A 16,613-nucleotide genomic window follows, 5' to 3' on the forward strand; every position below is an offset into this window, starting at 1 on the left:
TGGGGCTTCAGACATGGAGCCATTGAAATCACCTCACCCAGATGATAAAATCACTTAAGGTTCTGGAATACTCGGGTGATCAATGAGTGATAGGACGAGCATCAGAAGCTTCCAGTAGAAATAAAAAACAGATCTCACTACTGACTACATTAGACGGAGGTCCATCATTGGGCCCTATTGTCTAGGTAAGATAGACGGGGGGGGGGCAGTTAGTTAGATGATGGGTCTGGAGTACTACTCAAGTGTTTCACTATCCAGTACGCCTTTGGTTGGCACTATATTAACTCTTCAAAATTCTGATGATAAAACATTTTGTATGTGCAATACTTAGGGATCTTGAACTTCTCTGGTGCATTTTTTTACTGTAGTTTTGCATATATTTGGTGCTATAAAATATATACATCTTTTTACTAATGAAGTCTGGTAAAAAACACATTTTTTTAAAAACTGGCAAAACTCATCTGTGCACTAGTCTTACCATTGCACTTGCAATTAATGGTACAGAAGTATAAATTGATATTTAAGAATTCGGCTCACCATTTTGATGTAATGTCCCCTAGTTTCAAGGACTTTTAATAATACATGACATTAGAAAATGTTGCATGTAAATGATGACAATGGTGCCAGAATGGACTGCAGTGGAATTTATAACAGACACCACTTTATTAAATATTAACTATCGACCACGGAAGGGAAGGAATGTTATTCTGATTACTTTATATTTTTTATAAATTATCCATGAATTTAAAGCTTCAATTAACCGTTGGCGTTACTGCATGCAACTAGTTTTCCAGTTTAATATGTCAAGCTAACAGTTTTCTTAAATATATATTGTTAACCATTCATTACATTAGTTTCTACAATAATGTCCCTTACACAGCCATACTGACTTATGACCCTTTCACATTTTCCTGCAATATTGAGAATATTAAAACATTGTTGAAAATTTGGCTTATATTTTTTTTATTATCATGAATTGTCTGACAAGATATACTAAGATTTTTTTTTTCATCCTACGTTAGAAGAACTTCAGCCATCTCAACAGGTTACAGAAAGATAAACAAAAAAAATACAAAATTCGTATTGAGAACTCCCCTTTGTGCTAACCCTAAAAAGACTGCCCCAACCCAGACCATTCCTCCTTATTTTATGCGTGCCAGTTGTATTTGCTACGAGGCACTGGAGGGCTAGTGCCTAGGGCGGCACTTTGCAATGTGTACATTTTTTTAATCATATGCCTACCTCCTACCCTGCTTCTTTCTGGGGGAAGGGACAGAGGGCACCAGCCGCACAGCATGGAGGGAGGGAGAGGAGCAATGCAGTGAGTGCTGATTATTGAAGCAATAGCAGGAGCTTCTGTCTACTGCTCCACTAATCAGAGCCTGCACACTGAGAGAGCGCTGAGAAAGCGCTGCCCACCTTACCTGCTGTTTTTCAGTCATATCCAGACAGCAGACTCAACTGTGTAACAGTGTAAGTAGTCGTAAGTAGTACAATTTTTTATGTTTTCTGATGTTACTGTAGACTGGTTTAGTGTAGAATATCTTCATGGTGGGAGGGGAGGGGGAAAGGTACCGCCGGCGACAACACAGCGGTACCTATGAATACGCCGAGTTCATACATTTCTATGTTACACCCCTAACCCTGAACCCCATGACAGCCGGAGATTGCCTCTGGCACCTCACCCATAACAATCAGCGCACAGGTCAGGACACTGACAATTTTTTACCTGACCGCAGCAGCAGCCACCTGTAGAATGGGAAAGCGCTGCAATACCTTGCACAGCTGCTACGAATGTAACAACGTGTGCAAGTATGTACAGGAATGAAACCCGACGTAAGTAATGTAGAGACTGCAGAGCTGATTGGCGAGGGTGCCGAGAGTCAGACACCCACCGATCTATTGTTACCTAAGGATAGACCATCAATTTTGAAATCCCGGATAATCCCATTTAAAGGGAAGCTGTCAGTACGTTTGTAGTCACTAAGTCACCAGCATGCCATTATACAGCTGGGGTTTAGTGTTCCAAACCTGCCTAAGACAAAAACGTACATTTCATGAATAGTTAGTAAAATTAATTACAACTTACCCAGATGAGCCAGAAAGGGGCATCGGGCGCATGCACATTGTGCACATGCAGCCAAAGACAGTACAGTACGCATGCGCAGTGAAGCAAGGTGCACTGTGCATGCACCTGATGCCGCCAGACTACTTATCCTCTCTGTAAGTTTAAATGCACTTTACTTACATTTCTTGAGTCGTCGTTTTTTATGTAGGAAGGTATGGAACACTAAACCCCAGCTGCATAACGGCATGCCAAATTACTGACAGATACCCTTTATGTGGTGTCAACCCTGCTCCATGATACAATGTTTGCCAGTTAGGGAGACATCGATAAAGCTAATTTTGACAAATTCACTCTTTTGTAGTGACTAGTTGCTAGCCATCTGTGCTATGCAAGTGCCATAAAACTAATGGTTACTCACTAAGATTGAAATGTAAAATCGGTGCACCTGGCATTTTTACAATTTTCAAAATGTGTTGCTGCCATGAGAATACACATTCCTGTCAGTGAGCAGGGTACGGATTGATTGGATACTGATTATGGATCCCATTTTCAGACTCCAGACTGCTGTAAACTGCAAAATGCATCCTGTTGATAGAGGAGAAGCAAAATTCCTAATGAGCTTTTTTAAATATCCATCGCCTCTCTAGTGAGTAGCTGTGCGGAAAACATTATTGCTAATATTTCCTGCAAAGTACAGATGTAGTAGAGCTGAGTCTCTCATTTGGCACATCTCACTGGGATATTACACTATGTTATCTGTGGTTTTACATAGGTGTGCTCCTTTAATAAAAAAATATTCATCTCTGTTACATCTGTAACTCTGATACATTTGTTACAATTTTGCTATAGTATTACAAATAGCTTGAGTTACTTCTTAATCCTAAACGTGTAGATATTAATTCTATTTAATAATGAATTATATTTAATATATAAATAAATATAATACATAAAAATAGTACAATAAAAATAGAATTATATTTTGTCATCATTCTTATAAGATTGTCTTCCTGTTCTACCAGTTCTACTTTATTGCTAATTTGGAAGCATAAACAGATAGCCATCGCCTCTCTAAAAAAAGAAGAGTTATCATTTGGGCATTGTTTCCCTTTTAGGATAAATAGCTGATTGCAGTGGAACCTGGCAAATAGATGATGTGAGTTTCTAGGTTACATAACAAAGAAAGCGGGAGAGGATTACTATTGTATCATAATGACCTGAGGGAAAATAGAACCTTACCGTTTTCAGAGATAGCAATTAATCATGTGCTTCAATGGCTAGCTGAGGCCGGCAGTGCTAACCTTTTACAGCCATACATAGAGAGAAGCTATAGCTACACTGAAATTACTACATAAAATGTGGTTCTCTACGATTCTATCTTAGTGTTGCTGAAGATTCATGAAGTAAAGACTGAATCAGGTCATGCCTCACTTTCTATAGAGGTCTATTTTCAATCATTATTTACCAAGTCACTTAACTATGCTCAATCCTAATTCTTGTTGTCTCCGGACCAAATAACAAAAGGCCATATATACAAACGTCCTATGATTTATGACACATTGGAGTTATATTTATCAAAATGTTGCACATAAAATATACTAAATGTGCATATTTAAAGTTCCTCTATAGTAGGACAAGGGCACTTTAAACAAGGGCATTTATATGATGACGATCGAGGATTAAACCAGTAGGTGATAAAAGCTCCCATTAAACTGCTCCCAAGACTAGCATTTAGGGCCTGTATACTATGCCTGACATACAGTTGAAAGGCATATTTGGAAGGTGCATTATGAGGAGAAATCTGTTTGTCAGCCGCTTTCAGCCAATCAGCATTGCCGAGAATACTCCTGTAAATACGCCTCTCAAATATCCTTTACAGCAGATTATTATTTTATAATTATAAGCAATTTTGTAAAACAGATACAAGGAAAAAGCCATTTATAGATGACAAGGGGGTCAAAGGTACCCCCCAAGAAGTGTTAAGCAGTTCAGATCAGGACACTATGTAGCCCTCTGGGGCTCCTGGAATCGGTAGCCATTGTTGAAAGAAAATAGCACTGATGGCAGGCTGTCTGGAGAGGTAGAGTAGAACAAAGGATGGGGCAGAATGGAGGACAGAGCTACGGAGGATATGCAGCTACAACAATTGATTGCCTGAGTGTCAGCTCAGGGTAAGGCAGGAGCAGTGGGCTGGGAGACATGGGTGCTCCCAGCAAGTGGGTGGGTTGTCAGGCTCACAGCTTGTTATTGGGTTGTTAAAGTTATCAATAAAATAGGTAGTCACTGAGGTTTGGCTATAGGCCCCTTAAAGCACTGGAAAGGACTGATAATGTGATAAGTCTACTGTTAGAAATAGTCTGTACAATAGCTTGCGCTGTCTTATTGAGCCATGGAGCCACACAAAATGTGGGTTTTATGCTATTAGTTTTTAATAATGGTATGAAGTTATTGGCAGTATTTTGACAAGGCTTATTCTAGCTTCTTATAGCGCACCTCCACTTTCAGTGAAAAACGATTATAGTGCAGGAGTGTGCAGGAGTGTGCACTATAATAGTTTTTCTAAATCACTTGTATCTTGGTACTAGCAGCAGCACGAACTGTGTAAAGTTTATTCTGCCAGCTGCTGATAACTCTTCAGTTAGAGACAGAGCGTCCTTCTCGTCTCCATGGCTCCCGTATCCAGAACGGCCGCCAGCACTACAGAATTTTTTTGTACAATTAACCTGCATGCCCAGCTTAATACATACGTTACATTTAAACATAAATTGTGTAGGACTTATCCTATTGACAAGGGCAAGGTGCATACACACAGATTTTTTTTCTATGTACAGAATTTTTAAATTCAACTTTAATATTAGTATGTCATCCATTTTCTAAAAGATTTATTGGGATGAGCTGTTTGTGGTTTTGCTGATGCAATTTCTCATCAAGGAACCCATATATTCACCATTTCAGACAATGGAGATATTAATAGCAATCCTTTTTTTTTAGCCCCATTGTCAAATATAGCTCACTGATGGGGATGAGCTGCAATACCAGACACAGCCAAAGGACAAGAATTACGCTGTTTTTGTAAAAAAAAAAAACAGACACCTTTTTTATCTTGGACATCCCCTTCTTTAGGACTTTTCATGATATCTAAGAACAAAACACTGAGATAAACTTTCCTATTTTTAGACATAGAATTGTTAAGTCCTTTCTTTATGTATTACCATAGGCAGGGTAATAGCTAAAGTGTGTCCAGAGGTAGCAGTCACCCAGGCCCTTGTGCTTGAGGAGGCCTAAATGCACCAATGCCACATAAGAAGACACCAGTATTATAAATGGTACATGGTAGGTGGGGCCCCTGTTACAGGTTCTGCCTTAGGGCCCAGGACCTTAAATTGACACTAACTTTTTATACAACTTGCGCTAATCTAAAAGTATACCTAATATCCAGCAAATTTGCAATTTACTGTCTTCAACTAAGTTTCTGTTTTATCCTTGCAAAGTTTGTATGAAGTTACTGCAACTAGGTGTCTCCCTTCCTGTAATCTGTTGTCCAACCCGCAAATGTCATGAAAATTTGGTCTCTGGTTACAGAGAAGAGAGAACGGACTGCAGGAAGTGAGAGGTTCCCTCTACTAAAGCTCACTCCCTGTACTCATAGCCTGCTTGACTCTTCAAAATGCCAGTTCATCGCTCCTGGGACACATGTAAGTTCTCTTCTTAGTACTGCTCTCATGTAATTGTTGCAGTAGCTGCTTGTGTCTGTCTGTCTGCTTTGTTATAGCTATGTTCCATTTCAGCAAGCCGGCGATCTTGTTGTAATCTATTGCATACATACCTCGTTCTTCTTTCTCTCCAGTGTATCGTTCTTATAATCTGCTTTACCACCATTTCTCTATTGGCTGTGATGTCCATGCATTTTTCTCCATGTGAACTTTCCCTATGCTGTCTAATGTTTGCTGCAAGTATCTCTGAATAAGAACTAAAAAGCTGCTACTAAGCGCTTTGCTGGCCTAAGGTTGCGGAAAACAATTGTTTTTTTTGCCACAAATCATGACAAAACCATGCCTATTTGCGGCACTTTCTCAAAAATCGCAGCAAATATCGCTGTTTTGCAACGATTTGCAGCAAAAACACATTTTAGTGTGACGGGAGAAGCCATCATTAGCCCATGCATGCAGCTTTTTAGTTATTATTGAGAGCATTAGGCAGCATTGGACAAAGTGTACATGAAGTCCGAGAAATGCAGGGACTTGGAAAATAGCTATAACAAAGCAGACACAGAGACACAAGCAGCTACTGCAACAGAGAGCAGTACTAAGAGGATAACTTACGTGTCCCAGGAGCGATGAACTGGCTGTTTATGTAAAGAGAGATTAGTGTATATATACATATATATATATATATATATATATATATATATATATATATATATATATATATATATAGTTAAATATCATGAGAGCCAAATTATTGGTTAATTATCATGTGCTTGGTCGTGTGGGCAGGAAGTCGTCAACCCCTGTATTGGCAGATTGATTTCCAAATGGAAAGAACAGAAAATAGTGGAGCGGCTGAAACAGGGGGAATAGGAAGTGAAAAATAATTCTGAAAGCACTAAAATGCAGGTGGGACATCATTGGGGACTGAGAAGCATGACTATTTTTAACTTTTTGATGAAAACTCAGGTACGCTTTAAAGTTATCAGTGTAGTATTTTTGGAACACATTAGGAGCTTATGTACAGAATGCCATCACTTCAAATATAGTCCTGCAGAAAAATGATGTAGGTAATAAATAAAAGTTTTCATTATTTTAAATTCATTTAAAAATTTTTTTTATTGCTTTTGAGTATAAATTGCCAGATGTCTAGCCACAGTTTTTATAGAATGGCTGTAATGTGTAAAAATACCCCTATGTTGCTCTGATGCTGACTAGTCAATTTTAGTCATGCTCGGTGCACATTTTTCTCTGGGCGAATGTTTTAAATAAGTATCATCCCTTTGGAGGAATGCAATATTTTCTTATGCGAAGGCAATGGCAGAACTGTAATGAAATAGCATATGCACACATTTATCATATTCCTAAGAGCTGTTAACTTGAAAAATGCTGGAAGATTAGTTGGCATGACAGGCATTCCATATAGAGAACTAATTCATAGTCTTATTCCGAAACACTTGTTCAGAGACTTCATTTAAATACACATTTGTAAACAACGGATTGTGATTTCTCATATTTCATCACGAGTACCACTTTTACTAAACCCTCATTTTTCTTTTTTTTTTTCAGGATCCTATCCTAGACTCTCCCTGAGCTTTAAGTTGAAAAGAAATATTGGATACTTTATACTTCAGACCTATATGCCATCCATTTTGATTACTATATTATCCTGGGTATCTTTTTGGATCAACTATGATGCATCAGCAGCAAGAGTTGCCCTTGGTATGGTATCATTGTGAATAAAAGCATTTTGTGTTTATATGTTTAGAAGCAGTCCTTGGACTTCAAGGTGATTTTAAATTAAAGCAATAAACCCGATACACTGTAGGGACCTCACAGGGAGTTTCTTGTACAAAGTAATACATGATTGTATACATATTGGTTATGTATTGCAATCTTTCTTCAAACTTAGGACTGGGTTGACAATGGACTAAAGTACAGAAGCTTGAGTCTGCAAGTTGACAAATCAGAATCAGGTATCATATAGATAATAGGTTTACCCTAGCAAAGACTACCAGTGCCTGAAAAAGTTGGACATATCAGAGCCATGTGATACATCATGTTTTTTTTTTGGGGAAAACTCATCCAGCTTTCCTTTGATGGTATCCACCACATTTTTGACAAGCATTATACATATCTCACAGAGACTAAAAATATGACCATATGAGTTCTACCTTAGAATTTTTTTTAAAGGACCAATCATCATTTTATAAATGATATGAGCAAAGACATTTCCTACATATTGAAAGCAAGAGAATCTTGAAAAATGTATGTGCATCCAAAATGTGCAAAGAACTTTAGTACCTTCTAAACTTAAAAGGTATGGGTGGAGATTTTATATGTAAATATCTTGTAACTTCATGGTAGATATACCATTATCTTTTTGGTTTTATGTTTCCGCCTCAAGTCCCTTAACAGCTGTTTAATACAGTATGATCTGGAAAGTAAATAAAACTTAAAAAATTGTTAAAACTAATGTGACTAAGATGTTTGACTGATTATTCTTACAACAGTCACTATAAAAAAGTTTTAAAAACACACAGCCACATTTTTTTATGGTATTTACATATTTGGATATTTGTATTTGTTTATATTCTTATAACTGAATTTTACATGTAAAACATATATGATAACTTAAAAAAGATAAAATGACAACAATAGCAGAAGTCAATTTTAACTGTAAGTTGTAGTAGTAGTTATAGTAGTAGTAATATTGCGTGATGCACATAGCATAGAGCTTTTATCTGCTACTCTATGGGTAAGTAGGGGCCACTAGCACTAATCTGCATCTGTATTCCAATTTTCATGCACGCAGGACGGTTGGGGGTTTGTGAGATTCACGTTGTGTTAAGAAAGAAGCAATTTGGGGAATGTAGGGTATGGTGTCCCACTGTTTGCCCCTAAAATATTTGTGTTATTACTATTAAAATCAACTTTAAGACTGCAATATTCGATTCATAAGGGCATATTAAAAATGAAAACACAGATTGGAAAAGGCATCTTTCATAATGCTAGTGTAAAGGATCTGCCAGGCACAGCTTCGGGGTTAACTCTCATGGGTAATCAGTCTGCACCTGAATCTACGTCTCTGAGACTGACTCCATCTTCCACCACTCAGGATGGCAGGCTTAGGAGTGGGAGAGCCTATCGCAGCCTGGCCAGACGGAGCTAGCTCCCGCCCTCGGTCTATTTACACCTGCCTTTCCTGTTCCTCCTTGCTTGTGATTCTTTCCGTGTGGTTTCCTGGCCCAGCTACAGCTCCTAACTATTTGATCCTGCTCCATACTGACCCTGGCTTACTGACTACTCTCCTGCTCTGCGTTTGGTACCTCGTGCTCTCCTGGTTTGACTTGGCTCGTTCACCACTCTGGTTGCTCACGGTGTTGCCGTGGGCAACTGCCCCTTTCCCTTTGCTTTGTATTCCCTTGTCTGTTTGTCTCGTGCACTTACTGAGCGTAGGGACCGCCGCACAGTTGTACCCCGTCGCCTAGGGCGGGTCGTTGCAAGTAGGCAGGGACAGAGTGGCGGGTAGATTAGCGCTCACTCGTCTGTTTCCCTACCCCCATCATTACAGCTAGATGCATAAAAAAAATCCACAATCGAAGTCAAGTACGTTATACACAACTACTGAAATTGCAGCAGTTCACATGTGAATCTGTCTTCAACTTCTGGACCATTTCAATGATTTATATATAATATAGCATGTCACTTTAATGCTTGAGTAAGAATTATTGATATATTTAATACTTATAGCTCAGCATGGATATTTCCTGCAGAACCAAGTTTCTGAAACCGTAATATTTGAAGTTCCCACTGTGCTGAATGAACTGAATTAGAACTTCCCAACATGTGACGGATGATTGGAAAACACAGAGCGACTAAAATGCCAGTGCCGGGCAAAATCGTTTACATTTTCAGTGACAGCTTTTCAATGGAAGTAACTGTAACAATAACTAATACCAACATTAGTAAAATGCAATGCTATATAGTCCGAATGTCACCAATACTGGCCCATAGTATTTGTTATTTTACTGCCTCACATGAATGAGTGGTTATTTGCATTTTTTTAATATCTGCGCTTTAAGTCATTAATATTTTTATAAAGATTTCTAGATTTTGAGTTTAGAATCTGCAATGTTCATTCTATAGGAAAGGTTTGTATCAGTATATCCCAGATCAGTATAGGGTAGATACAAAATAACCTAGAGCAGCATTAAAAAAGAAATAGAACTTCATATAGGCTGTGTAATTGCCATGCTTTATTTTATTGCTCGCTATGACAAGTAACAGGAGTACGGAATGTATTTTCAAGCCGAGATTTTGTAGTTTGGAAGAAATGGTGCACATAAGAAAGATCAATGTGTAAACACAGTTATAGAATATACTACAGTGTCCGAGATATTTGTCACTTTTACAAAGCATATATTTATGAGGCGTTTTTAATACAGCAGCATAAAAATTTGCCTGGTGTATTTTGCAGCGTTTACACTCTGAAATAAGCCTGAAAATATGACTTGTGAAAATAACCTTAATGGAGTTATCCAGAATCAAGAAAAATCAGGCTGATCGTCTAAAATTGCCATCACTTGCCATTTCAATTTCCTGCAGCTCCAGCGCCACAACCCCGGTGCTTCCCGCCAGTGATTGGCTGCAGCGGTCACGCGGGTGGACTTAAAATACAAGTAATGCTTCGTTTATTATTTTATGTAATTTCCCCCTTGGCCTAATTTTTCACGATCCTGGACAACTCCATAAGCTGTGTTTAAATTGGATGTTTTATTTCACAAACAATTTAGGCCTCATGCACACGACCGTATTTTTCCCCACCCGTAAATACTGGCGTAAATACGGGTCCGGTGTCACACGTATTCCACCCGTTTTGCACCAGTATTTACGAACCCGTGCCCGTAAATATGGGTCCGGTGTCACACGTATTCCACCCGTATTTACGAGCACGTTTTTGGCGGCAAAATAGCACTGCACTAATCGGCAGCCCCTTCTCTCTATCAGTGCAGGATAGAGAGAAGGGACAGCCTTTTCTGTAATAAAAGTTAAAGAAATTCATACTTACCCGGCCGTTGTCTTGGTGACGCGTCCCTCTCTTCACATCCAGCCCGACATCCCTGGATGACGCGGCAGTCCATGTGACCGCTGCAGCCTGTGATTGGCTGCAGCGGTCACATGGCCTGAAACGTCATCCAGGACGTCGGGCCGGATGTCGAGAGGGACGCGTCACCAAGGCAACGGGCGGGAGACCGGACTGGAGGAAGCAGGAAGTTGTCGGTAAGTATGAACGTCTTTTATTTTTATTTTTTACAGGTTTATACTGATCGGTAGTCACTGTCCAGGGTGCTGAAAGAGTTACTGCCGATCAGTTAACTCTTTCAGCTCCCTGGACAGTGACTATTTACTGAAGTCGCTTAGCAACGCTGCCGTAATGACGGGTGCACACATGTAGCCACCCGTCATTACGAGAGCTCCATAGACTTCTATGGACTGTCCGTGCCGTTATTACGGCCTGAAATAGGACATGTTCTATCTTTTTCAACGGCACGGGCACCTTCCCGTCAGAAAACGGGAAGGCACCCGTCGCCAATAGAAGTCTATGAGCCCGTTATTACGGGTCGTAATTACGACCCGTAATAACGGGAGTTTTTACGGTCGTGTGCATGAGGCCTAACACTTTTAAATAAATGCAAATGATAGTGGTTGGTAAGAAATCACCAGAACAGTGAAGGGTGGCTGCACACACACACACGCACACACACACACACACACACACACACACATACGTATGCACGCAAGCACACACACACACACACACACACACAAACACACACACTTTCACAGTGTGAAAAATGGCACCTAATAAAATGCAGGTAGTGAATCACAGTACAGTTTTAGCAAAAAACTCCAGCAAAAACGGCATAAAAATTATTGAACCATTATACAAAAAGGACGCCAAAAACACACCACAAAAAAAGTTTGCGAAATAAGCCTAACCATACACTTACTAATTGTCTGTGGTAACCAAGCAGCAAAGATTCCAACATTTATCGATGTATAGACACGTTTCTCTTCCTTACGGCAGGTCTTGGCAGACTTAGTTTACACCACTATTTTGCGACACAAAAATGGCACCAGCCATAATGAATCTGGCACATTTTACGAATCCACTAAGACACGACCTCTTTTCAAGACACTTTTTAAGCCAGAATTCTGGTGCATTTTGATTAGTAAATCTTCCCTATTGTCCCATTTCAATTGGACTTTTGTTTATTTGAAGCAATTCATTGTGATATCACAATAATATCTGGAGTTTTTCATATTACTGCAGGCAAACCTACTGAGAGCTCTGCTACATTATTACTATATATTAAGGTAATTTATGGATTAAAGCAATTGAGTTCAATATATTAGTGAAATACTAATATTAAAACTATTCAAGAAACAATGGACATTTTTATAACAACTATCCCTTTATCAGGATTCATAAGAAAATACACATAGCCCTCATGCATGTGGTAATTTCATGTGCAGAGGCACATGATGGCATGGAGTATACTTTGGGTCTGTAGCATGTTTTCATATTTCACTCCATGTGCCAACGTATGATACCTCTGTGAGGCCCCTTATTCTCCCCTAGAACTATTTCTTCATAAAAATAAAAAAAAACCTCCACAATGCAGCATGCATTAAAGGCTATGTACAGTACGCCTTTGAATTTTTTTTATTTTTTCTAAAAGTATGTATTACTGTGTTTGGTGCAACTTTCTAATTAGTTTTTATTAAAAAAAAAATGTTTCTTTTTGAGATACAGCTGCTCTGCATCCTGTATACTAAGCTGCTGTATCTTGCACTGAGACCTGAATCCGTCAGGTCAGCAGCACTGACGGGTTCAGTGACAGAGGGTTCTACGTATCTCTGACATGCAGGCTCCACCTCTTACCGATCACATCTAAGTTATAAACTTAGATGGGATCGGTAACAGGTCGATCATGCGTGTCAGAGACTCGCAGGATTTGCTAACACTGAACCCATCTGTCCTGCTGACGTGACAGATACAGGTTTCAGAGCTAGATACAGCTGCTTTGTATAGAGGATACAAAACAGCTGTATCTCAAAAAGTAAAAATAATTTTTAACAAAAAATAATTCAAAGTTGCACCAATAACGCTGATAAATATTTTTATTTAAAAAAAAAAAACATGTTTTCAAAGGTATACATAGCCTTTAAAACGTCACGATTTTAGAGAAACACAAGTAAAATCAGTGATACTCGTAGGGATATTATGGGTCCATATTAACCTATTGATGCCACATTTGGTATCAATGTGATACAGATCCTATATTTGGCGATTTGCATGAGGCCTTAAAACACGTTTAATAATATTTCTATAGTGATTCAGCCTGTTCAAACATTGTACACTAATTGATTTTAAATTATTGCAATCTTTGCAATTGATGAAAATTGGAAAATCTTTCTATGTTGAATGATATCATTTTATGGAAGCATGAAAATCAGATTTTGCTTGCTTTCTGTGTGAGAACTTCAAGTGTTCCTCAGAGGCGTAACTTGAAGCTCCTGGGCCCCAATGCAAAATTAGTAACATGGCCCAGCACCCAGGGCCGCCATCAGGGGGGTATTACTGGTACTCCCGTCAGGGGCCTCGGCCACATGGATGAAGAAAAGGGGCCCGCCGGGCAGCCGTCGCCCCCCCCCCTCGGACTGTTGCCCCCCCTCGCAACGCTCACGGGCCCCCCCTCGCAACGCTCACGGGCCCCCCCTCGCAACGCTCACGGGCCCTCCCTCGCAACGCCCGCGGCACCCCCCTAGCGAACCCCCCGTAGCGACCACCCCCTAGCGACCCCCCCTAGCGACACTCCCCTAGCAACACTCGTGGCAGCCCCTGCATACCTGTTGTAGCTTTACTGGACGGGGAAGATGCAGCATGTGCTGAAGCTGCGTGTGGAGATCCCGCACCCCAGCCGACCGGACCTGCAGGCTGGTGAGTATGTACCCCTATCCATCCTGCTTCCCATCCCCCTGACCCCACTTGTAGATTGTATAAAGTTGGTTAAAAAGTTTTTGGGTATTTTTTCGTTTTCCTAGCGTTTTTTGCCGCGATTTTCGTAATCGCGGCAAAAATGGCGCAGTTTTTCTGCGATTATATAAAAATCGCGGCAAAACCGCGTGATTTGTGCCGCAATTACGAAAATTGCATAAAAAAAGATACAAAACATGAAAAGTGCTGTTAGGCTATATTCTCACAGTGCGGTCAAGTCACGTTTTTGCAAAAATTGTGGCAAAAGAATGGGATTTCACCGCACTGTGTAACTAGACTAAGGCCTTATTCAGACGGCCGCATTCGGTCCGTGACATACGGAGCGTGTATCGGCCGTATTTCACAGGCTGACCACAATTCATGAAGCCGGACTCCTAGCATCATAGTTATTAGTGTTGCTGGGAGTCCCTGTCCCATACTGTAATGATGCTTTCAGTACGGGACCGGGGACAGTATTCCCACCGGAAGGGAGGGACTATGATCATAGATAACTGTGATGCTAGAAACCCGGCTCCCTGAACTGTGGTCGGTCCGGGAAATATGGCCGATACACGGTCCTTATATCACAGACCGAACATGGACATCTGAATAAGCCACTTACTTGCCTTCTATTTTTGGTGCGGATTGCGCACTGAAAATTCACTACAAATTACAATATAAGGCCTTATTCACACGAACGTGTTATACGTCCGTGATACTTAATACGTCGCACGGACTTATGTTAGTGAATAGGGCCGTTCAGACTGTCAGTGAATTTCACGCAGCGTGTGTGCGCTGTGTAAAACTCACGACATGTCCTATACTTGCCCGTGTTTCGCGCAGAACACACCCATTGAAGTCATTGGGTGCGTGCAAATCGTGCACGGCACACGGAAGCACTTCCGGGTGACGCGCGTGATTCGCGCTACAGTAGGTAAAGAAGTGAAGGGAAACATAAAAGCCCCCCCTTCTTTACTGTGTTGTAACATCAAAACAGAGTGTCATAATGATGCGGCTGCGCGAAAATCACGCAGCCGCGTACCATATGCTGACGCCACACTGAACTTTTGCTCGGGCAAAATGCAGCGTTTTTTGCGCATGCAAAACGGACACATTCGTGTGAATAAAGCCTAAGGCGATATTCAGACCAACGTGTGTGAAATCAGACGTGAAGAACGGCCGTTTTTTGTGGCCGATTTGCAGCCGTGCGGGACCCGTTTTCACACATCCCTCATAGACTTGAGTCTATTGAGGGATCAGTGAAAACGCACAAAAATAGGACATGTCCTATTTTTTTACAGGCCCTTCACACGATCCGTTAGAACAAAAACCGTGTGAATAGCCCCATAGAAATACATGCAGCCGTGTGACGGCCATTAAAAAAACGTCCTTCACACGGACGATTAACACGTTAGTCTGAATAAGCCCCAACTCATGTGAATGGGGTTTGTCAGAACGTCATGCACGTGCAGCATTTCACCCCACAAATATTTTTTTTTCAGCTTCCCAGTACATTATGCGGTACAATAAATGGTGCCATGAAAAACTACAACTTGTACCGCAAAAAACAAGCCATCAAGTAAAAAAAATTATAGCTTTTGGAAGGTGGAGAGGAAAAAACAAAAGTTAAAATCCAAAAAATGGCTGAGGAGGGAAGGGGTTAAATAAGCTGCATGCCTATTAGCCCTTATTCACACGACAGGGTTTCCCGGCCCGGTGACGGCCGTTCATAAATCAGCCATCACCCGGCTGCAGTAGGAACAATAGACCCCTAAAGGGCTATTCACACGACCGATTTTTTGACGGGCCGGGAAAACCGGCCGTCAAAAAATGGGACATGCCCTATTTTCGGCCGTTTACCCAGCCGCCCGGCTACCATAGAAGTCTATGGGGCCGGGTAATACACGGCCATCACTGGAATGTGTCCCGAGTGATGGCCGTGTCTACAGTCGCTCGCTCTCTCCTCACAGCGCAGAGTGCATGTGAGGAGGAGGAGTGTATCTCATTCAGAAGAAGCGCTCTATGCTGGAGGTAACACTGTGGGGGTACTGCTGTAGCGACGTCCCTGCTCTGCTATGTGCAGGGGTACTGTGTGGCAGGGCTGGGGTGTACAGCAGGTGGAAGGGGGCGCTGCGCTGGCTTCCTTCCCAAATCGCCCTGGCCCGGCGAATCAGCCTCCTTTCCGCCCTGGCGCTTCTTCAGGCATCGCTACAGCTATAGCAGCCATAGCGGCTGCTAGCGGCGACACCTACCATGGCCGATGGCGCCGCTAGCAGCTGCTGCGGCTGCTACTGCTGTAGCTTTGTCCCTGCTCTGCTATGTGCTAGCCCCACTTTAGCTCCCTGAAGGAGCGGAATCCCTGTGTGTTCGGGGATTCCGCTCCTAGACAGAGCGCTTGATGTCTCTGTCCATATCTGGGCAGTGACATCAGGGGAAACTCCTGAAGCGGAATCCCCGAACACTCTGTGACCGGGGATTCCACACCAAGAGAAGCCAGTAACGTTCAGTGTCCATAAATGGACACAGACGACAGGGGCTTTTCCTGAAGTGGAATCACCGGCCACATGGGGATTCCCCTTCAGGAGTTGCCCCTGATGTCACTGTCCAGATATGCCCGGCCCGGAAGGGATGCAAAACGAATGCAAACCGGCCGGGAAAAATGGCAGGACACTGTCGTGTGAATAAGGCCTTAGGGTATGTTCACACAATTAGCAAAAACAGTCTGAAAATACAGAGATATTCAAGGGAAAACAGCTCCTGATTTTCAGAAGTTTTTTAAGCAAACTCGTGTTTGCTC

General features: G+C 41.4%; 1 protein-coding gene across 3 annotated transcripts in view; it reads left to right on the top strand.

Moving 5' to 3' along the window:
* The window catches only part of GABRB3 (gamma-aminobutyric acid type A receptor subunit beta3), a 444,982-nt gene that overhangs the window by 416,495 nt on the left and 11,874 nt on the right, over window positions 1-16,613 (top strand). For all 3 annotated transcript variants that reach the window (XM_075852588.1, XM_075852590.1, XM_075852589.1), the window contains one exon: window positions 7,342-7,494. In XM_075852588.1, the coding sequence (XP_075708703.1) occupies window positions 7,342-7,494 (153 nt within the window). The remainder of the gene's footprint in view (window positions 1-7,341; window positions 7,495-16,613) is intronic.

The sequence above is a fragment of the Rhinoderma darwinii genome, chromosome 2 (assembly GCF_050947455.1).
Source record: "Rhinoderma darwinii isolate aRhiDar2 chromosome 2, aRhiDar2.hap1, whole genome shotgun sequence".
Lineage (NCBI taxonomy): Eukaryota > Metazoa > Chordata > Amphibia > Anura > Rhinodermatidae > Rhinoderma > Rhinoderma darwinii.